Source organism: Amphibalanus amphitrite, unplaced genomic scaffold, assembly GCF_019059575.1.
Source record: "Amphibalanus amphitrite isolate SeventyFive unplaced genomic scaffold, NRLGWU_Aamphi_draft 000838F_arrow, whole genome shotgun sequence".
In the NCBI taxonomy this organism is placed as follows: domain Eukaryota; kingdom Metazoa; phylum Arthropoda; class Thecostraca; order Balanomorpha; family Balanidae; genus Amphibalanus; species Amphibalanus amphitrite.
The window spans coordinates 96,150-117,059 of NW_024882332.1; the positions used below are offsets into that span (position 1 = coordinate 96,150).

The 20,910-nt window shown below is 52.3% G+C and overlaps 3 protein-coding genes across 6 annotated transcripts; 1 reads left to right on the forward strand and 2 right to left on the reverse strand.

Annotated features, from left to right (window-relative positions):
* Window positions 1-64: 64 nt before the first annotated feature.
* Window positions 65-4,722, reverse strand: LOC122366901 (transmembrane protein 53-like). 3 transcript variants are annotated; one of them, XM_043339558.1, is made up of 5 exons: window positions 4,592-4,722; window positions 2,910-3,141; window positions 2,134-2,423; window positions 1,559-1,743; window positions 65-1,310 (listed from the first exon to the last, which is right to left on the reverse strand). In XM_043339558.1, exons 2-5 carry the CDS (start codon window positions 3,098-3,100, stop codon window positions 1,029-1,031), a joined length of 948 nt encoding a protein of 315 aa, XP_043195493.1. In that variant the 5' UTR covers window positions 3,101-3,141; window positions 4,592-4,722; the 3' UTR covers window positions 65-1,028. The 3 variants fall into 3 exon arrangements, with proteins under 3 accessions (XP_043195493.1, XP_043195491.1, XP_043195492.1); XM_043339556.1 differs by lacking the exon at window positions 4,592-4,722 and adding an exon at window positions 3,452-3,611; XM_043339557.1 differs by lacking the exon at window positions 4,592-4,722 and adding an exon at window positions 3,416-3,450.
* Window positions 4,723-6,584: 1,862 nt separating this feature from the next.
* LOC122366904 lies at window positions 6,585-20,210 on the reverse strand. Its single transcript, XM_043339561.1, has 4 exons — window positions 19,880-20,210; window positions 19,471-19,685; window positions 19,282-19,350; window positions 6,585-7,741 (listed from the first exon to the last, which is right to left on the reverse strand). The coding sequence occupies exons 1-4, from the start codon at window positions 20,052-20,054 to the stop codon at window positions 6,725-6,727; spliced, it is 1,476 nt and encodes a 491-aa protein (XP_043195496.1). The 5' UTR covers window positions 20,055-20,210; the 3' UTR covers window positions 6,585-6,724.
* Window positions 9,536-14,513, forward strand: LOC122366903 (uncharacterized protein K02A2.6-like). Of its 2 annotated transcripts, none has more exons than XM_043339560.1 (2): window positions 9,536-9,946; window positions 11,158-14,513. In XM_043339560.1, exon 2 carries the CDS (start codon window positions 11,514-11,516, stop codon window positions 14,034-14,036), a length of 2,523 nt encoding a protein of 840 aa, XP_043195495.1. In that variant the 5' UTR covers window positions 9,536-9,946; window positions 11,158-11,513; the 3' UTR covers window positions 14,037-14,513. The 2 variants fall into 2 exon arrangements, with proteins under 2 accessions (XP_043195495.1, XP_043195494.1); XM_043339559.1 differs by having other exon boundaries at window positions 9,536-9,896.
* Window positions 20,211-20,910: the final 700 nt, after the last annotated feature.

Genomic DNA, 20,910 nt, shown 5'->3' on the forward strand with positions numbered 1-20,910 from the left:
TTTTGATTTTGCCCGGCTGTCAAAAGTCAAGCGACTGCCGTGATCCTGTCCGTTTACAAATCTATCGCACACTCGACAACTGTGTATTAACCACACAAATGCGTCAGACAAAGATCATGTGCATACAACAGTGGCGGCAAAACAGACACTCAACATACATACCAACGGATAATACCGCAAACTGACGGATAATTACACCGATTAGTGCCAACATGGCAAACTGAGTGTGATGAATTACGGCAGCTGGCTATGAATTATGACCGACAGATTAACACAATGGTGTGGCGTAAAATTCGCCACTGCAGCCTTCCGGCTGGGGCAGTAGTTAATACCGCTAACTTGAGTACTAATCATCAAACGTGAGATCAGCAGGGTCGTCAAGAAGTGACGAACATATAATACTGGTCTGTCAACATGAGACATACCTAATTCACTCACCGGTACAGCACTGCAAGACCCATCACTTAGACGCGGGTCCCGCCTCCGTCTTCTAAGAGATTCAATGCCTCTAGGAGAGAGTGCGGTTCACAGCGCTACTCGGACGGAGTAAGAGACAGTCGCGCTGCCGGGAAAGCTCAAACATTGACACTCGCTGACACACCACTGGGTGGCTGAAGACGGGCCACGCTGCATAGGCTGGGATCGGCCTCCATCCGGTAAGACATTCACGCTATACACAGACTTCGGCGAGCCATCCGTCCAGCCCAGCGAACATATTGAACAAACGATCTACTGACTAGTGGTGATTCAGACTAGTTTATGCAGCGAACCTCCACACCTTGACTAGTGAGTAATCCTAGTACCCCAGGCCGTGGGCCTTCCGCCAATCTCAGCGCGCCGATGACACTCCTTAGAACACCTCCGCTCTTTGGCTTGACTTACTGACTGGATAAGGCCAGGCTTTCAGGTATGACCCTTACTGATTCCCAGAGGCCAGGCTCTCCGGCCCACCTATCACTGACTGCCAGATACCAGGCTCTCCGGCCCACCTCTCACTGACTGCCAGAGGCCAGGCTCTCCGGCCTGACTCACTGGCTGCCAGAGGTCAGCAGCGGCGCCTTGCTCGGCGACCAGCTGCGCTCGTCCCCGGAGCCGGGCCGGCGGCGGCGCGGGGATCCGGAGCCGGAGCCGGAGCGGGGCCGGGAGCCGGCCGAGCCGGGGCCGCACACCCTGCCCAGGAAGGCCGAGACGGCCGCGCAGTACTCCTCGCGGTGGTAGCGGTAGTGCTGAACGTGGGGCGAGTCGGCGAACCGGCGACTGGAGACCTCAACACCGCGCGCCCGCCGACCGGCCATAAACTGGTCCACGTCCTGCAGACAAGCGAAAGACGGGAAGTCAAAGAAACATCGGAAATGCACATCTAAAATGCATCAGACGCAGAGAGAAATAAACAAGGGCATGGCGGAAACAATACAAGGGTAAGACACGGAAGTGTTCAAAGACCGGAAAAAAACAGTCAAAGGTCACTTGCCGAATCCCGGACACCCTCTCAGCCCAGCTATAGCCCCCTTCCCCCGCTCAGTCCCACTCGCCGCCCGATGCTGTCCGCCGGACTGACCTGCGCCGGTGTGATGTCATCCTTGTCCGAGTAGATGAACAGCTGCGGCCAGCGGTCCGGACACTCGAGCAGACTCCAGGGGTGTGTGTCCGTGTCCGCGGAGCCGAGCGTGCACCACCAGAGGTAGCGACACAGCACCAGCAGCACGAACAGACAGGCCAGGAACCACCGGTACCAGGCCGCTCCTGAAGGGGAGACCAAGATGTTTGTGACAAACGTTACGTCAGCTCAGGATAATTTCAAGTAAAACTGGACTGCTTTCACGTCAAGCTGGTGCGGTCATTTCAAAGTAGTCGACTCTCCAAAACACGACAAATGATACGTGAACAAGTATTCAAGAGACAAATAAATCTTCAAGTCCGATGGCAATGCCATAAGCACGTTCGCTAGGCCATCCCTAGGCAGGTGATCCTCCAATTCTCCAGGCCATCCCCGCTGGTGAAAACCGCACCACTCCATATCATTCCGCAGTTGAGCGTTCTCCTTCGCGCCTCTCCGAATTTTTCGTAGACTCAAAATAACCATTCGGTGAGCTGTCGAGTCCCAATAGACAAGCGCACAGGCCGACCTCTCACCTTTGGTGCACTGGTGGATGGCTCTCCATCCGCTGGTGACGCGGCGGCGGATCGGGCCGCTGTCGAACACTGCGCCGCGCACGTCCAGCGAGAGGCGCCGCTCGCGCAGCCGGCGCGTCAGGCACCGGTAGACGAGCGCGCCGCCGTTACTAAAGCAGTGGAAGAGCACCGGGTGCACCTCGAGCGTGAGGTCGGTGATAAGGTCGATCAGCTGGTCCGACACGTCCAGCAGCTCGCGCGGCGTGAAGAAGATGTAGTTGGTCGGACTGATGTACCGGATGGTGACGCATCTGAAAGGTGAGGTAAGTGAGGGTCACAACTGCTGGGAAGATTAAATATTGAAGAAAAAAAGGGGAAGATAGATGTGCAAGAAGACATGGTGACATCGACAGTGATAAGCGACAGGTATCTTAGAGAGACCAGAAGATTGATACCAAAGTGGTTTAGGGGATAGTGGCAACAGTCATACTCTATTTGGTGACATAAATTGAGTGTGGCATACTAAAGGCACGTAAAAAAAAAAACAAATGTTCAAGTAAGATCAGATGCAGCAGTGCAGCAGTGAAAGAGAGATAAGATGAGTAAAATGAGGTCTACCTAAGCCTGATAGTACACAATTAGTGGGCTTCATAAATCATATGAAGAGCTTGGACTTTCAGGACAATATCAATTGCAATAACATGGAATATGACCAATATTTATGACAGCCTTCACTGCCTCATGCCTGAGGAGCATCCACTGGCTAGTGACCTTTGTGCTTATTTAGCAAAACTTACCCCAGATCCTTATACATCTCTGCATATTTGGACAGGTGTCTATCCTCACAGCCTGCCCAGCCAAAAAGGAAAACAACTGGCTCCCTTTCACTTTCTCCATAAGTATCTTCATTGAACTCTGGTGAAACTGCTGCGGGAAACGTTACATAGTACTCCAACTCATCTTCGTCTTCCTCAGGATCCATATTCATGTTTGATGGGTACTTTGTTTACTGTTATAAAATGGTGTAATCTGGAACAATTAAATAAATCATTTGTCAACCTGCTGATCAACACTTACAATAATGCAATTGAATGTTCTCTGTAGTAAATGTCTAAGGACTGCCTGTAGTCCAGACTGCAAAGTATGGCACGCAGGTCGACGAGGTGCAGCACCGGCCCAAGTTCAAAATCCGCACCAACCCCTCAAACTGAGCCGGAAAATCCGCACCAAAGCGGGCCGAGAGTCCAAAAAATTCGCACCGAACCCACAGGCAATGATAATGCAAGGGACTTATTCATCTCACTATAATTATTTCCCGTCCAATTTCAGTTTCACTTACGCTTGAGCAACGCTCAACACGGGACCGCGCCACGCACTTGTGCCGGAAGTTTGAAATAGAGCAAATAGACGGACGCCGCGGTGAAAACAGGGCGCCGGAGGGCATAGTGGGTCACGTGACATTCGGAACTTCTCCCCTAGTCTGTGGGCCTTCTACATGCTAAATGTCACGTGTGAATTTCACGAGACTTGATCAAATCGCCCCAACAAACTTTTGTACGAGCAAAACCAATGACGTCATTCCAAAGTAGTGTGCTGATTGGTAATCCAAACCAGCTGCTCGCAAATGTGACATACCAGAGCTCTGTTCGCATCCCGTTTATTTATCAGCAGGCTGCGACCATGCTGCTACTTCTTGGCTCCTCATTGGTCGAATTCAAGTGGTCTATTCGTTAGAGCAATGACAGGCCAAGTCGCGCCAGCAATAACTTCCTTATATGGGGAAAACCGACAGCACACTGATATAAAAACAGCGACCGAACAGGGCCCTGGCACCACCGCAACCAGTCTTCATTCTAATGACGTCGTCATCACAACAATTCCCGAGGCGATAATGGATTTGTTCTGCCGCAATTGTTAGTTCGTAGAGTAAACTTAAAACCTTGGTCCGTCACCATGCGTCACCTTGGTTGGCACCCATTTGTTGGGTTTTCAAAGAAGAGTCAACGAGGGAACCCGGCCGGGTAAGAAGACCAAGCGGAGTCCGCACCGCACCAAGGTCCAAGCCAAATCCGCACCACACCAGGCCAAATCCGCACCGCACCACTCCGAAATCCGCACCAGCCGAACAAGCCCGCACCGACGAGATCTCGTCAAAATTGCCATACTTTGCGGTCTGGCCTGTAGTTGAAGCTTAGTTCATTTTGTAGGTACTGGTAGGGTGGGACAGATTCTCTCCTAGTCCTAACAAGACTGCTAGGGGATAATCTGTCTGCAGGAGAGAAAGTACCTAGACATGGGGACTGGGAAGGGTAAACAAAATGGGTTCTGGACTGGCCCATTCTATGGAAAATATTGATATGCAGATTTAAAAGAACAATATGCAGACAGCCTGGTGTCTTACATTTTCTTAGCAGCAATTACTTAATTACTTCATTGTACATTGAATTATAAAAATGTTTACCTGCTTTGGGTTACATACCTTGCTATTTCTATTCTGCAAATAAATTTCACTGGCACTCAACTGGACTTCGATAAATATTGATAAATAATAAATATATTATCCAAGCTTTATAAGAGGCCTCCACGGTGACGTCACAAACTATTTTTCGTAACTGGCAACGCTGACTGGTAGGCAAAACAAACCGGGCGATCGCGGCCATTTGTCTATATAGGGCCTTGGGCCATTTGCACTGGCGTCTCGTGGTTTATCGGATTGTGAGAGCTGTTTTCGATAGTTTTTTCTCTAGTTTGTGTTTTTGTTCGTGATGTACGACTCCTCACGATACAAAGCAAAGCTCTGCCTGGGAGAGAAGGTATTTCCTGATCCGTACAAGATCGATGAGGCCTACTGGATCTCGGACAGTTTCGAGAAGCTCCCACTCGTGCTGTTTCCAGATATATTTGCGTATCTGGTCTCCACTTCTGGCACTTTCACGTCCGACAACTTGAAAGCTTTCAAGTCACTAGATGCTTGGAATGTGTTTTTGTCTAGTCATGTTGGCCCACTCAAGCTCTGCTCAGTGGATACCAGTGGTGTTTTCGTGAAGGCAGAGGTACAGGCCAGTCAGACGGCTTCAAAGTCGTATAATGCATGGGTGCTCTGCCACCCCAATGGCAGTGTTATGTCTGCCCACTGCCAATGCATGGCAGGACTTGGAGAAGTGTGCAGCCATGTGGCAGGTGTGCTCTACAAGATCCAAGCAGCCGTACTCCACGGACTGACAGAGAATGCACCAACAAGCAAGGCCTGTCAATGGAATCATCAGACAGCTACGAAGAAGGTGGAGCCCAGCAAGGTCCTTGACATTGCAGCAGACATGGGCATTCCTGCCAAGCGAAGCAGCGTCGAGTTCATCATGTCTGATGCTGCATTTCAGACAGAGCTGCAGGATCTGCCTGCTGGGTGTGCGCTGCAAAGCTCTCTGCCAGTCAGTGGTGATGTTGTGGATGGCAGGACTGAGCTGCCATATCCCATCTACAAGATGTTCTCCATCTTGAAGAAGATAGCTCCTAGTGATGCTGAGCCATCGAGGAAGTACTGTGAGATGCTGGTTAACAAACTGAAGAAGATGTACCCGAGTGATGTGATAGGGAACGTCGAGCGAGCTACTGTGGATCAGGGAGGATCGAAGGAGTGGCTTAACCAGAGGCATGGAAGGGTGACTGCTTCAGTGTTTGGTGAGGTGGTGAGCCATGTCGAGGGGGGACGACAGAGTGCATCATTGGTGCGTAAGATCGTGGAGCCAGCGTCCTGTAAGCTTACAGTGCCTGCTGTAGTCTGGGGACATACACACGAGGCAGATGCTTGTGTTGCTGTAGAAGGGGTTCTGAGCTCTATGCATAGTGAGCTGACAATTCGTAAGTGTGGGCTGTTCGTCAGCCCTGACCACCCCTACCTGGCTGCCTCCCCAGATGGTATCATTGAGTGTGCATGCTGTGGGACATGGGTTCTGGAGGTGAAGTGCCCCTTTAGCCTGAAGGACAAGTCTCCGCAGGAGGCTGGGTTTCTAGATGAGAATGGGCACCTCAAAGCAGAGCACCCGTACATGATGCAGGTGCAGGGACAGATGATGGTCTGTGGGCTAAAGTCATGTGCATTTTGTGTGTATGTGCCGGGGCAGAAGCCCCATGTTCTGGTGATAAAGTACATGGAGAGCATGGGTGACTACCTGGTGAAGGTTCTTGAAACCTTTTATGTGAAAGAGATTGTGCCAGCACTCCTGAAGTGATGTCATAGCTAGCGACTGTGCCGGGTGCCCATTAGTGCACATGTAGGTTGTTCTGTCACTGACACCAGATGGTCGTGTTGATTTTGCTATGCTGGCTGCATTGATCATCATTGTCTGGCTGACAAATATATCTTTTGTGCTAGCTTATCTTTATAACAAGGGTTTGGGTTATGGCGTGATGCTGGTGCTACAGGTGATGCTGATTACGAACTATAACATCTGTTTGTGACCTCACACAAATCATTTGCAAGTCTGTTTTATTCATCAACAATGTCACTGTCATGAAAACAAACTCAATTGAGTTTGTTTTCAATACATGATCGGAGCATGTTACCAGCACTTAGTACCATCTAATCATGCATTCCATGGAGTTTTGGGGCATCTCACGGAACCACACTTGGATGCAGGTTTATGATACCTGCACACACACAAACAACATCATCTACCTGCGTGTACATGGTGACTGGCAATGTAGACTTCAGAATGCGAAACTTCGTTCTCATTCTACCAATGACTCTTTCAACATGGATTCTAGCTCGAGACAAAAGCCTAGACTTCTCTACTTCTGCCCTAGGAAGCTGGGCTTGACCACGAACAAATGCTGGTGTCAAAACTTTGAGATTGTACAGAGCCATTTCTGTAGAAACGGTAAACCCCCGGTCCGCCAACACCACATCGAATGGATCAAGGATGTCAATGAGCTCAGATGACAGTGTGATCTTTTTGTCTGATGATCGACCTCCCCAGACTGGAGACAAGAATGTAATTGCCCCAGCTGGTGACACACCAATTAGAACCTTGCATGTGTTATGGTGTTTGTAGGAACTGAACATTTTCTTTCTGGATGTGAGATGCCTTGGCCTGTCTGTAAAAATTTCAAAGCAGTCAACTACCACTCTGACCTTTCGAAGTTCGGGATAACGGAAGCAGAGAGGGAGGTTGGCCTGTATGCTTTCCCTTGATGGCCAGATGATGAGCCTCCTGCACATTGCAGCCATTGGACTGAGGGTTCCTTGAACGATCTTTGATACCAAGGACCTGCTTACACCAAAACGCCATGCAAGATCCTGATTGGTTGTCCCAAGCCTGAGCTTCATCAACACCATAAGAACCATGTTGTGCACAGACAACCTGGATATTTTGCTAAGGTCGCACCCCAGACAAAGAACCCTTACAAACCACATGAACATTGCTAGGGATGGGAACCCGGTATAAAATTTAAATTCCTCTTCATTCTCTTTCAAAGTCTCAAATGAGTTATGCTTTTTGCTGTTCAACAGCTGCTCACACTCCTCCTTCAACGATGTGACTTCAGCCTCCAGCTTATGAATTCTATCAAGTAGAGCTGAGACGACTGTCTTGTGGTTTTCTCCCCATGTACCATCAGTATTGCAGCCAACCTCACGCAGTGGCGTATCTAGGATTTCTCTCAGGGGGGATCCGCAGTCAAAAGGGCCCTTGACTGACTAGGTTGAAAGGGCCCTTAAGTGGCAAAAGGGCCCTTGTAGCCTGAGTTGAAAGGGCGTTAACCCGTGCCCCGTAGGGAGGGGGGAGGCGAAACGGCTCCCTGTCCTCTTCCGTAGCTTTCTCCTAAATGACTGCAAATATCGCCACCAAACTTTCAGGACCTCTCTGGGCATCCATTTTACACATTGTGACTAATTTTTTTTCCCAGAGGCTATGATAGGTTGGCCGCAAATGACGTCAGAATGACGTCATGTTCTGCCATTTTCGACCAAAAAAAGGTTTCGCAAGAAGAACCACAGGCCTACAGAGCTGTAAAAGCATAAACATGTTCCGACTTAAAAGGTGTAGAATTGACAGGCCTAGGTCAAATCTGAGCACAGTTTACAGAAAGAGCATTAAAAGAGCTTTGATTGTTTTGTTGGGTTGGGCCCAGGCCCTTTCGGTCTGACGAGTCCATTTCAGAGCCCTGTTCGATCGCTGTTTTTATATCAGTGTGCTGTCGGTTTTCCCCATATATGGAAGTTATTGCTGGCGCTTCTTGGCCTCTCATTGGTCTAACGAATAGACCACTTGAATTCGACCAATGAGCCCAGAAGTAGCAGCATGCTCGCAGCCTGCTGATAAATAAACGGGGTGCGAACAGAGCTCAGGGCCGGAAGTATGATAGGAAAGGAATTGAGGGAGACATTGGTCTGGTCTGGGCGGGCACCTTGGTGAGTCACCGGGGCTGAGCCTGTCCAACAGGACAGGCCGACCAGCCCCCCAAGTGCTCACTGCACCCGGTTACGAGCGTGCTTGATTAGGAGCTGCAGTGCGCTCCAATGGGAGCCGCCCGCATGGAATAAAGTTGCCCGTCCAGGTCCAGCCCGGATCAGGGTTTGCGGCATGGAGGAGAAGGATTTGAATGCCATGAGGATGGAAACGGCGAAACGGGTGTTGAAGAGCTATTAACTACGCTTTTCCCCGGCACTGTAGCTCCACATTTCCGAGTCATGCGATGGTTTGTTGAAAATTGTCGAAATTGGATCTGAAAATTGGCGAAATTTGCCCTTGATGACCTATGTGAACTGACTTTTGACCTGATCTAAAAAGTGACCAGAGTAATTTCGTCATTATTGTTTGCGTCCCTTCAAACGCTGCCTTTGGCGTGTCGTGGCTCAGAAGCCGAGTTAGAAGCAGGGGTGCGGAGTCGCGGAGCTGGAGCTGCAGAGCCGCCGGAGCAGGCATATTTTGCCCGGAGCCGGAGCCGTGAAAGAATATAGCCCGGAGCCGGAGCCGGAGCCGGAGCATTCAAAAAAGGCGGCGACTCCGGCTACTTTTTTTTTGAAGAGGAAACAATTATTGACCTAGTTCGGTTTGACAGTACAAGGCAGTAAAACATGTGACATTCAAAACAGCCTTGCTATGCAAATACAGAAGCAACGTGAGCCAATACTTCATCTTTTCTCTTCCACCCGTATTTAACTGTAGGGGAAGTTGGGGGAACGCCGAATACTTTTTTTTCTGACGCCCGTAGCACGCAAGGTAGACAACATAAGCTATTCTTGTTGGCGTCATTCGAGAGGCCAGTCTTTTGCCTTTCAAACATACCAGGCGCATTTGATGAATTCGCATACCGTTAAGCGCACAAACTAAAAATATCAAAGAAGTGACTTTTTCGGCGCTGCCCCGGACAGCGGGGAAAGCCGAAAATGGGAGAAATGATCTACGGGGAATGCCGATGTTGTGGCGAGAACTAATTTAGTGGCGCTGACCGCGCAGCCGATTGGCGCGGACGCGCAATTATCGTTTGAGTTTTACGCCTTTGTTGATAGTGTTGGTCGTTGCGGTGATTATGATTTTATATTACGATCGACACTTAGTTAGTAATATGTTTGGTTCGAAATGGCTTTGTTCAGTTTCGATCCTTTATTTCGCATAACCTGTTCACCCCCTCTCTTTATGATTGCCAACTGTTTTGGGTCGTAAGGACGAAGAGGTGTCGAGTCACCTCTAGAGCTTCTTCCGTTCTTGACCTTGGCCGAGATAGTGCCATGTGTTTTTCTGTTGTGTGTGTGGGGGAATAAACCGCAAGTGAGGCGGACGCAGGTTTGTCCAAACCTCCCCCACCCCGAGGGCACAACAAGTGGCGACGAGGCGTAAGTTTTTACGCGGCCGTGATAACTGTCGGCCATGGATTTTTCGGTGGCCCCTGCGCCGTTTTTGCCGGCGGCCGGCGCCGAGCCCGGTACGGCCTGGCCGCGGTGGATAAGGATGTTCGATAACTTCCTGGTGGCCGTGGGCGGCGGCTCATTTTCAGCTGCGCGCAAGGAGGCCATCCTTCTCACGTGCCTGGGGGCGGAGGGGCAGCGAATTTTCGAGTCCCTCCCAGCTGCTGTCAAGCAGGAAGGCGAGGACCAGTACGCCTTCACCAGGCGGCGCCTGGAGGCCCAGTTCGCTCCTCGCCAGAACGTGTGTGTGGAGCGTTACCGTTTCAGGAGCCGGGTGCAGCAAACTGAGGAAACAGTCCAGCAGTGGGTGTCGATACTGCGCCAGCTGGCCAGCTCCTGTGAATATGGTGACAGAACCGACGAGTTCATAAGGGACCAGGTCATCGAGCGTACTAACTCTTCCAAGTTGCGACAGCGACTTCTTATGGAGGGCTCTGACCTGACTTTGGAGCGCACCCTCACCATCAGTGACACACTTGAGTCGGCTGAACGTGAGGCTCGGGTGATGGAGACACCAGCTGCTCCAGTCCCTGTTCAGGCTGTCCAGCAGCAGCAGCAGCAGCGTCGGCGGCCTCAGCGTGGTGGGGCCAGGACCCGTGCTGCTGGTCGGGTCTCCACTCATCAGCAACAGCCTCAGCAGCAGAGGCCGGCAGGGAGTAGCAGTAGCCTGTGCTGGGGGTGCGGGCGTGCTGGACACAGGCGAGGGGACCAGTGTTGCCCTGCTGTCAATGTGAAGTGCTCCAAATGTGGGAAAGTGAATCACTTTGCCCAGCACTGTGTCCAGAAGCGAGTGGTGTCCAGTGTTCAAGTGCTGGCAATCGGGGCATCACCAATGACTCTGACAGCCCAGGTGGAGGGGAGGGAGGTCGTGTTCACGGTAGACTCTGGCTCCCCAGTGTCCCTCCTCCCCAGACACCTGGCACCTGGGGCCCTTGAGCCAGCAGCAGAGCGCCTGTGCTCATATGGGGGGAGTGTGTTAGATGTGTTAGGGGTAAAAAGTGTAAATGTGTCATGCAGGGGGGAGTGTCATGATGTAACTGTGTATGTTGTGCCGCATGGTCGTGCTCTGATGGGCCTGGACATGATGAAACTGTTCAAAGTGTGCATCATTGGTGACAGTGTATGCTCTGTGTCCACAGACCCGTCCTGTCATGCCAGCCCAGTCCCTTCGCCCGTCGGGCCAGCCGAACCTGCCAGCCCTCACGCCGGTCAACCTGCCTCACCGTCCGGACCTGCCTCTCCGACTGGACCTGTTTCTCCGTCAGGAGAGCAGCCAGCCATCCTGGGCTACCAACACCGGGTGACCATCGACCCAGGGGTGGCGCCAGTGCGCCAGCCCCTGCGGAGGCTGCCCTTGGCAGTGCTGGACGAGGTGAGTGCCAGGCTCAAGGAGCTGGAGGAGCAAGGGATAATTGAGAAGGTCAGTGCATCTACCTGGGTCTCTCCTCTTGTGGTGGGAAGGAAGCGGGATAGGTCCATCCGCCTGTGTGTAGACATGAGGCGGGTCAACAAAGCTGTGATTACGGATGGCTACCCGCTCCCCAGGATCGAAGATGTCCTTGACCGCCTGAGTGGGTCTCAGGTCTTTTCCAGGCTGGACTTAAAGGATGCATATCACCAGCTGGAGCTCCATCCTGACAGCAGAGACCTAACGACTTTTATAAGTCATCAGGGACTCTACCGGTTCCGGCGCGTCAACTTCGGCCTCGCGAGCGCCGGGCCGTGCTTCCAGAGAGTGATGGCGTCCATGCTGGAGGGGGTGCCAGGCGTGGAGGTATACCTGGACGACATCCTGGTCCACGCGCCGTCCCAGGCCGAGCACGACGCCCGTCTGAGGGAAGTGCTGCGGCGTTTCGATGCCCACAAGGTGCGGGTCAACTGGCCCAAGAGCGTGACGAATCAGAGCGAGCTCTCCTTTCTGGGATATCTGGTCTCGTCAGCTGGTGTCCGCATCGACCGGGAGCGGATCAGGCCGTTATTGGAGGCGGCCGAGCCGCGGGACGAAAAGAGCCTGCGCGCATTCCTCGGTGCCGTAGGGTACCATGCGCGGTTTCTGCCGCGGTTCTCGGACGCAGTAGAGCCGCTGAGGGCCGCGCTCCGGGCGGACCAGTTCGAGTGGACGGCGGCGCTGTCCAGCGCGGTCCGCCGCGTCAAGGACGCGATAAGCGAAGCACCAGCACTGTGCATGTTCAGCACGGAGCTACGAACGGTGCTCTCCACTGACGCCAGTGACGTCGGCTGCGGTGCGTGCGTGACGCAAATGGACGCCTCGGGTCAGCCCAGGGTCATTGCGTACGCCTCGAAGTCTTTCTCGGCGGCCGAACGCAACTACTCGGTAGTGGAGAAGGAGGCGCTGGCATGTGTATGGGCCGTCGAGAAGTTTCGCCACTACCTGTGGGGTCGGCGATTCACCCTCCGAACCGATCACCAAGCTCTCTGCACCATTTTCGGTGTCAAGGGCTCCAACCGCGTCGGCCGGCGAGTCGCGAGGTGGGAGGCCCGGCTGCTGGAGTTTGCGTTCGACGTCGAGTACGTCAGGTCGGAGCGGAACGGAGTGGCGGACGGCCTGTCCCGTCTGCCGGTCGCCGAGACCTGGTGGCCTGATGATGATTCTATCCAGATCGCGGCTCTGTCGTTAGCAGCAGCAGTCACGGAGGAGGAGCTGCGGGACGCCTCGGCGTCAGACGAGTGTCTGGACGTGATCCGGGGGTACCTCGCCGGACGGTGGCCTCGCCAGAGGGATGTCGATCCTCGGGCGACTGGTTTTTACCAGGTGAGAGACGAACTGTCCCAGCTCGGACCGCTGCTTTTCCGCGGCGAGCGACTGGTTGTGCCGGCGGCGCTGCGTGAGCGCGTCCTGAGGAACGCCCACGAGGGTCACCAAGGTGAGACAAGGACCAAGCAGCGCCTGCGCGCGCAGTTCTGGTGGCCGCGGCTGGACAAGGAGGTACGTGACCTCCTGCGGAGCTGTGAGGTGTGCACGCAGCATGACGGCCACGTGCGGCAGGAGCGGCCCCCTCTCCAGCCGATTCCTCTTCCGGACGGTCCGTGGCAGCGCCTCATGATCGATGTGATTGGGCCCATGCAGGGGCCCCAGCACGAGCGGTACGGCATCGTCTTGTGCGACATGTTCAGCAGGTGGCCAGAGGTGGCGCTGTGTCGGGACGCGACGGCGGCGTCTATAATCAGCTTCCTGGAGGCGGTGTTCAGCCGCGAGGGGTTGCCGTTGGAGCTGGTCTCCGACAACGGTCCAGCGTTCCGGTCTGCCCAACTCCGTAATTTTTTGACCCGACTGGGGGTCAAGCAGACTTTCAGCTCACCATACTCTCCGCAGTCCTGCGGCATGGTGGAGCGTCTGAATCGGACGGTAAAAGACGCCATCCAGTCGGCCCGGCTGGCCCGGGAGCCGCGCTCGGAGTACTTGAGGCGGTTCCTCACTGAGTACCGGGCTACCCCGCACGCAGGTACGGGAGAGACGCCGTTCCGGCTGATGCGGGGGCGGGAGGCACGGACGTTGCTGGACGTCGTGCCAGGTGAGGTTTCCTCGCCGGACACCGGCGGTGAGCTTCGTGCGCGACACGAAAAGTATCAGGCGGCCTACAAAGCCAGATATGACCGGGGGTCGACCGGCGCCCCGCGCTGGCGCGTCGGCGACTGGGTTCGGGTCCGACAGCCGGTGAGTGGACGTGTGGAGGGCCAGAGGGCCGTGCAGATCAGCCGGAGGACTGGCCCGGTAAGTTACCGGCTCACCAGCGGCGAGCGTGTCCACGCTAGACGCTTGGTGCCCGGCCGGCCAGAAGGTGAGGACGCGGCCGCGCCGCGGGGTGGTCCCGGCGGTGGTGCTTATCCAGTTCCTGAGCCCCGCCCCACGCCAGTGCGCACCCGCTCCTCGGCACTCAGAAGTCCTGCTCACAGCCGCTGTCCAACCCCAAAGTGTACCGCCCCGGCGGGTGAGCCAGGGCCCCGCCGTAGCAGGCGGGGTCGCAGAGGCCCAGATCGGTTCACTCCGGGCGAGTAGCGTTTAGGATTGGGCTATCATCGTAAGTTACGTTTGATAGCTGTGAGTGTAATGGTTTCCGCGGATAGTGGGAGGCTTAAGAAGCGGGAGTGTTTCCCATTAAAGAGAGGGGTGGTGTTGTGGCGAGAACTAATTTAGTGGCGCTGACCGCGCAGCCGATTGGCGCGGACGCGCAATTATCGTTTGAGTTTTACGCCTTTGTTGATAGTGTTGGTCGTTGCGGTGATTATGATTTTATATTACGATCGACACTTAGTTAGTAATATGTTTGGTTCGAAATGGCTTTGTTCAGTTTCGATCCTTTATTTCGCATAACCTGTTCACCCCCTCTCTTTATGATTGCCAACTGTTTTGGGTCGTAAGGACGAAGAGGTGTCGAGTCACCTCTAGAGCTTCTTCCGTTCTTGACCTTGGCCGAGATAGTGCCATGTGTTTTTCTGTTGTGTGTGTGGGGGAATAAACCGCAAGTGAGGCGGACGCAGGTTTGTCCAAACCTCCCCCACCCCGAGGGCACAACAGCCGACATTGATGTTTTGCCACTTTATCTCAAACTTTATCCAAAATTTATCAAAGCTGACACGCGTTTTAAGAGCTTGAGGACGCTTAGTGCACACTGGAAGTTATAATTGTGTGATATAATAAGAAAATGCCAGGTTAATAATTCCTTATAGGTAACAGGCCGTTGTGTCGGTTGAAAGTGTAATTTGTGTGACTAAAAATTCGCGTTGCTATTCTACAGCAGTAAAGTCCACGTAGCGTGCTTTAACGTGCGTAATTGCACGTTTTCGGCATTACCCCAGCCAGCCATGCTTTCATTTGCAGGCCCATAACTTTTCAACGTGCCGTATAAATTTCAAATAGGCAGCACACTTATGCAAAGACATGCTGAAGATTACTTGACCGAATTGGCCAGACAAACGGTAGCATAATGAGTAAGAAATGCAGCTTCAAAGGCGCATGTAGTACAAGGAACGCGTACCTTGAAAACGCTCTTGGCGCCCTCACAGCCGAAGTATTCCGAATGACGACTCGTAACAAACATGCGATAATTGTAGTCACTTAAGCTTCAGAGCATCACTGACAGGTGGCATCCATGTCTTACGGTTTTCGAAATATCTCGAATTTCGGCTTTGCCCCAACTCCGGCATTGCCCCAACTTCCCCTATAGAGGATTACTGAGTTCTGGAGCCGGAGCCGCCGGAGCCGGAGCCGGAGCCGGATCCTATTTTTTTCTCCGGAGCCGGAGTCGTCTGAAATTTCCACGGCTCTGCATCCCTGGTTAGAAGAACCCTGGCCAGCAGAGGGGGGCCGGGGGCGTGGGTGCCACCACATCGTTATTTTTTTTTGCGACAGTTCGGAACACGTCGGCAACAGAGAGTCAAAACTGGGCATAGCTACCTAACCTTTGATGCAAACCTGGCCTTGTGACACCTGCATTTTCACGGGGGGCCTCTGGTCGTCTTAAGGACTCTCTGTTACCCTCAGAGGGAACCTCTGATGGCCTCTGAAGACCATCACTGGCCTCAAAGGGCCCTCTAGTGGCCCCCATGGTCCTTCTGAGTACCCAAAAGGGCCCTCTGTTTTCTCTCCAGGGACCCTTTTTACCTCAAAAGGTCCTCTTTTACTTCAGAGGCCGTATGTTGGTCTAATACATGAGACCCCTGGTGGCCTAAAAAAGCCCTCATATCATCTAAGGGGACCCCCTGTTTGCCTTAGAAAAGAGGTCCCTCCGGGTGCCTGAGAGGCCGTTTGTGTCCCAAAGGGCCCATTGTTCAGGCCTCATAATGTCCCTAGTTGGCCTAAAAAGTCCTCTGATTGTCCTAAAGGGCCCTCTGTTCGCCTCATAGGGCCAGCTTTTTCCTCAGAGTGCCTGATGACCTCATAGAGCCCATAGTGGCCTGACATAGCCTTCATATCACCTCAGAGGGCCCTCTGTTGTAAGGCTCGAGTGGCCTTCTCAGAGGGCTCCGACTGCGCTGTGACTGACAATTGTCCACTCTTATCCCCCTTTTGGGTGACCTATTTCCCCCTCTGACACTCAAGCCAAAATACAATTTTGGGACACTGACTCCGAGGGCCAGTTGATTTTCAGAGGGCCCTCTTTGAGGTGTATGTGAGGGCCCTCTGTTCGCCTCAGGGGGCCCTCTGGTGGCTTCAAACTTCAGAGGACCCTATTTTGGCATCAGAGCCGAGGGCGCCTCTCTGTGACATCAGAGGGCCCTCGGCTGCCTCAAATGGCCCTATTACATCTCAGAGAGCTGTCTTTGACCTCAGAGGGGTCTTTTTTACTTCTTTATGGTGTCTAAGGGGCCCCTCTGGCCTTTGTTTGCCTCAAGGGGCCTCAAGGGGTCCTCCGATGGCTTCCAAGGACCCTCTTTGATCTCAGAGGGCCTGATGACCTCATAGGGCTCATGATGGTCTGACATAGCCTCATAGCACCTCAGAAGGCCCTCCAGTGGCCTCAGAGGGCGCTTTGTGGCATTTGAAGGCCCTCCATTCGCCTTAGAGGACCCTCTTTGATCTCTTTGATCTCTTCGACCTCAGAGGGCCCTCTTTGAGGCGGCTGAGAGGGCCCTTTGTTCACCTCAGAGGGCCCTCCGGTGACCTCCAGGGACTATCTTTGATATAAGAGGGCCGTCTGGTGGCCTCATAGGACACCTTGTGGCCTGAAATTGACCTTGGTACCTCAGAGGGCCTTCTGTTAGTCTTAAGGGGCCCTCTGCTGGTCTTAGCGGGCCCTTTGTGTGTCTGGGAGGCCCCCCTGAGTGCCTGAGAGGGCCCTCTGTGTTTGAGAGGGCCCTCTGTGTGCCTGAAAGGGCCCTCTGTGTACCTGAGAGGGCCCTCTGTTTGCCTGAGAGGGCCCTCTGTTTGCCTGAGAGGGCCCTCTGTTTGCCTGAGAGGGCCTCTGTGTGCCTGAGAGGGCCCTATGTGTGCCTGAGAGGGCCCTCTGTGTGCCTGAAAGGGCCTCTGTGTGTCTCAGAGGACCCTCTGTGAGCCTGAGAGGGCCCTCTGTGTACCTGAGAGGGCCCTCTGTGTGCCTGAGAGGGCGCTCTGTGTACCTGAGAGGGCCCTCTGTGTGCCTGAGAGGGCCCTCTGTGTGCCTGAAAGGGCACTCTGCGTGTCTCAGAGGCACAGTGATGCAAATGGGGTTCACGAGTGGCCATAAATACGAAAAAGGCCCAAAATTCAAGTTCACTTAATCGAATAAATCGTGATATGGTCAGTCAGGCAAATGTTTCGGGTGTCTGAAAAAGTATTATTTTAATGTTGTTGTCAAAACCGGCCTCGTGTAGGATTGTCAGAAGTCGAGACATTTTCGATGTCGTAAAATGACTATCAGGTACTTGAAATTCAAGTGCCGCTAACGTGCGTTTATGTCATACAAACTGCAAAAATTATACATGAAAATGATCCTCGAAACCTGCTGCTTCTAATGCCAGATCATAAACAGCCGTATCTATTTTGGTTTGGCGGTGAGCTAACTATTTGTAATCATGTTACACCGCAGTTTTTTACCAAACATATTTGCTTTCAATTCACCTACAGCACTTCACACAGTGTGTGCCCGTTAGTGCACCATATCATAGCATTCCCTAATCATTTCTGAGTCGCATCGTGAAAGAATTAAGGCGCTAGCACAGGGCTGACCGGCGCTACAGAAGTTTTCGTCCGGCACGTTCGGGTGCCGCGGCGCAGCGGGCGGCCCGGGCGGCCGCGCCGCCGCGCGCCGCCCGGACGCCGCGCGGCGGCAACCACCCGCCCACCTCGCGCCCACTGCGGCACCCGACCGCCCGGACAAAAACCTCTGTGGCGCCGGTCAGCCCTGTGCTAGCGCCTTAATTCTTTCACGATGCGACTCAGAAATAATTAGGGAAGGCTATGGTATGGTGGACTAACGGGCACACACTGTGTTAAGTGCTGTAGGTGAAACGAAAGCAGTTTTTTCTTAGTAAAAAACTGCGATTGCAACATGATGATATATCGTCAGATTACCGCCAAAGCGAATGAGATACGGCTTTTTGTGACCCGGCATTAGAAGCAGAAGGCTTTGAGGATCATTCCCATGCATAATTTTTTTCAATTTGTACGAAATGAACGCAAACCAGCGGCGTTTGAATTTGCGAGTGTCTGACCGTCATTTTACGACCTCGAAAATGTCACGACTTCTGACGATTATACACGAGGCCGGTTTTGACAAAAACATGAAAACCATGTGATTTCAGATGACCCAAACATTTTTCTACTCGGCCATATCGCAATTAACTCGATTTGGTAAACTTGACTTTTGGGTATTTATGGCCACTCGTGAACCCCATTTGCATCACTGTGAGAGGGCCCTCTGTGTACCTGAGAGGGCCCTGTGTGTTTGAGAGGGCCCTCTGTGTGCCTGAAAGGGCCCTCTCTGTACCTGAGAGGGCCCCCTGTTTGTCTGAGAGGGCCCTCTGTGTGCCTGAGAGGGCCCTATGTGTACCTGAGAAGTGAGAGGGCCCTCTGTTTGCCTGAGAGGTCCCTCTGTGTGCCTGAAAGGGCCCTCTGTGTGCCTGAAAGGGCCCTCTGTGTGCCTGAAAGGGCCTCTGTGTGTCTCAGAGGACCCTCTGTGAGCCTGAGAAGGCCCTCTGTGTGCCTGAGAGGGCCCTCTGTGTGCCTGAGAGGGCCCTCTGTGTACCTGAGAGGGCCCTCTGTGTGCCTGAGAGGGCCCTCTATGTGCCTGAAAGGGCGCTCTGTGTGTCTCAGAGGGCCCTCTGTGTACCTGAGAGGGCCCTGTGTGTTTGAGAGGGCCCTCTGTGTGCCTGAAAGGGTCCTCTCTGTACCTGAGAGGGCCCTCTGTTTGCCTGAGAGGGCCCTCTGTGTGCCTGAGAGGGCCCTCTGTGTGTCTGAGAGGGCCCTATGTGTGCCTGAGAGGGCCCTTTGTGTGTCTCAGAGGGCCTTTGTGTGCCTGAGAGGGCCCCTTGTGTGCCTGAGACGGCCCTCTGTGTGCCTGAAAGGGCCCTCTGTGTACCTGAGAGGGCCCTCTGTTTACTTCACAAGGCCCCTCATTGGCCTAAAGGTGTCCTCTTATAGTCCTCAGGGGGTCCCTAAAAGAGTTCTACAATACTTTTTCTTTTTGCGAATAAAATGGGAAGTGGTCAAAAGGGCCCTTGAAGTCATTTCAATTTTTTCGTGTTATAAAAAAAAAAAACGTTTTGTCTAGGCTCCAGGGGGGATCCTAGGACCCCCAGGGTCCCCCCTTGGATACGCCACTGACCTCACGGGTGCCAGTTGCTGCTGACATCTCCAGCAGTGCCTCTGCAGCTCTGGCCTCTTCAATGCTGACCTGCAAGATAACAAAAAGTAGGCATTGTTATCAACAAAATAGAGATAGTTACCTACTTCTTGGTGCCAGGAAAACTGGTTGAACTGGTAGGTACCTAAGTAGCCAATGTTTGTAGCTCACCTGAGACACTGGTTCTTCGGCTGTACACATTTCATCTTGATCTCCAGATGAAGCCGACAGGTGGAGAGACGCATGCTGTTTCTGAGCTGATCTTTGTTGGGCCCTTTCTGCTCTCTTCACTCCGCCGATCCCAACGTTGCTGGCATGCTGAGATGACGGGAAGTTGAAGACACTTGGTACCCAGTCAGGACTCCCTTTCTCACTGACTGGTGCCCCTGTAATTGAATAAATATATCAAAATTTGTCTAGGTGGTGGATCAACTTTCACTCACAAACCATAGACAATATGTTTGATAGCCTGAGATGCCATGCAAAAATATTGTGGCATTTTGACTCCACAATTATGTATGACGTAGAAATGACATTCATATTAAACATGTACACAGTTTTTTTTTAACTAGGTACTCACCAGTGATAAAATGCTTAGAGCATATCCTTGCCCCAGCGCCGGGCACAAAGTTTTTCCTCCTGGTAGCACGTACCCAAGCATTCAACCGGTCATTATCTTTGGGGAACCGATAAAAAGACACCTTATCTTTTCCAGAGCGAGAAGTGCAACCATAAGCAGCACAAGAAGTCGGCATTTTTCACGATAAAACGTGATTAACCTCCACCATCCTCTCGAATTCCCGCCGCACCCTATAGTGGCGCAACGCCTACCACGGAATGTTTTGCCTACCAGCAGCTGACTGCGCCCGGCGGCATTTTCCGTGACGTCATCCACCGGCCTCCGTGGAGGCCTCTATAAGAAACAGCAAAATAACCTGTAAACAAAAAACTAGACATCTTCGGCGCAGCTGCTTCGAGCAAAGCATAAAAAGCAGCTAGTAAATTAAATATAATGTCCATCACCTCAAAATAGAGTCTCAAACTTTACAGAAAAGAGGAAAAAGTCAAATGAAGTTCATTTTTCTGATTTTGATGATAAAAAATTTAATATTTTATCTTTGAAACGGTTAAAAATCGCCTCAATGCTTACCATTTCTCATCGAAACTCTTTCATTTATCTTATTTCCTGGCAAATTTTATTTTGTTATTTCTTTCGCTTTTCATATTTTGGTAACAATAGTCAGAAATGTGTAAAAAGGAATTTTAAGAAGAGAAACTTATCTATATATCATGGTTACATACGAACTAATCATAAAATGAAACCGAGCTTGATTAGATTCATAGGCGTCGTCAGTTACGAGAAATGGGAGGTTGTTCCTCAGGCATTACCTAAACGGGTGTTATGAGGTGTACAAGGGCGTTTAAATGGTGTAACTCAGTGGTTGCTTCAGTAAATAAGTGAAACACTCTGATTGTGAATTATTTTTTATTTAAAAACCATATTGGATGACGGAGAATTCCCCACAATACAACTACGCTCGAATCCGCCATTGAAACAAAACAAGAAGATCACCTCTGGTGTGTGTGTGTGAGAGGTTAGCTTTGGGTTTT

Excerpts from the sequence above, each read along its gene's own strand:
- LOC122366901 (XM_043339558.1), bottom strand. The coding sequence starts at position 3,100 with ATGAATATGGATCCTGAGGAAGACGAAGATGAGTTGGAGTACTATGTA. Across the intron at positions 2,424-2,909 it reads GAGATGTATAAGGATCTGGG|ATGCGTCACCATCCGGTACA; the intron begins GTAAGTTTTGCT and ends CTCACCTTTCAG. Across the intron at positions 1,311-1,558 it reads ATGACATCACACCGGCGCAG|GACGTGGACCAGTTTATGGC; the intron begins GTCAGTCCGGCG and ends GCTTGTCTGCAG.
- LOC122366904 (XM_043339561.1), bottom strand. The coding sequence starts at position 20,054 with ATGCCGACTTCTTGTGCTGCTTATGGTTGCACTTCTCGCTCTGGAAAA. Across the intron at positions 19,686-19,879 it reads CTCTAAGCATTTTATCACTG|GGGCACCAGTCAGTGAGAAA; the intron begins GTGAGTACCTAG and ends ATTCAATTACAG. Across the intron at positions 7,742-19,281 it reads CAGCAACTGGCACCCGTGAG|GTTGGCTGCAATACTGATGG; the intron begins GTCAGTGGCGTA and ends CCACTGCGTGAG.
- LOC122366903 (XM_043339560.1), top strand. The coding sequence starts at position 11,514 with ATGAGGCGGGTCAACAAAGCTGTGATTACGGATGGCTACCCGCTCCCC.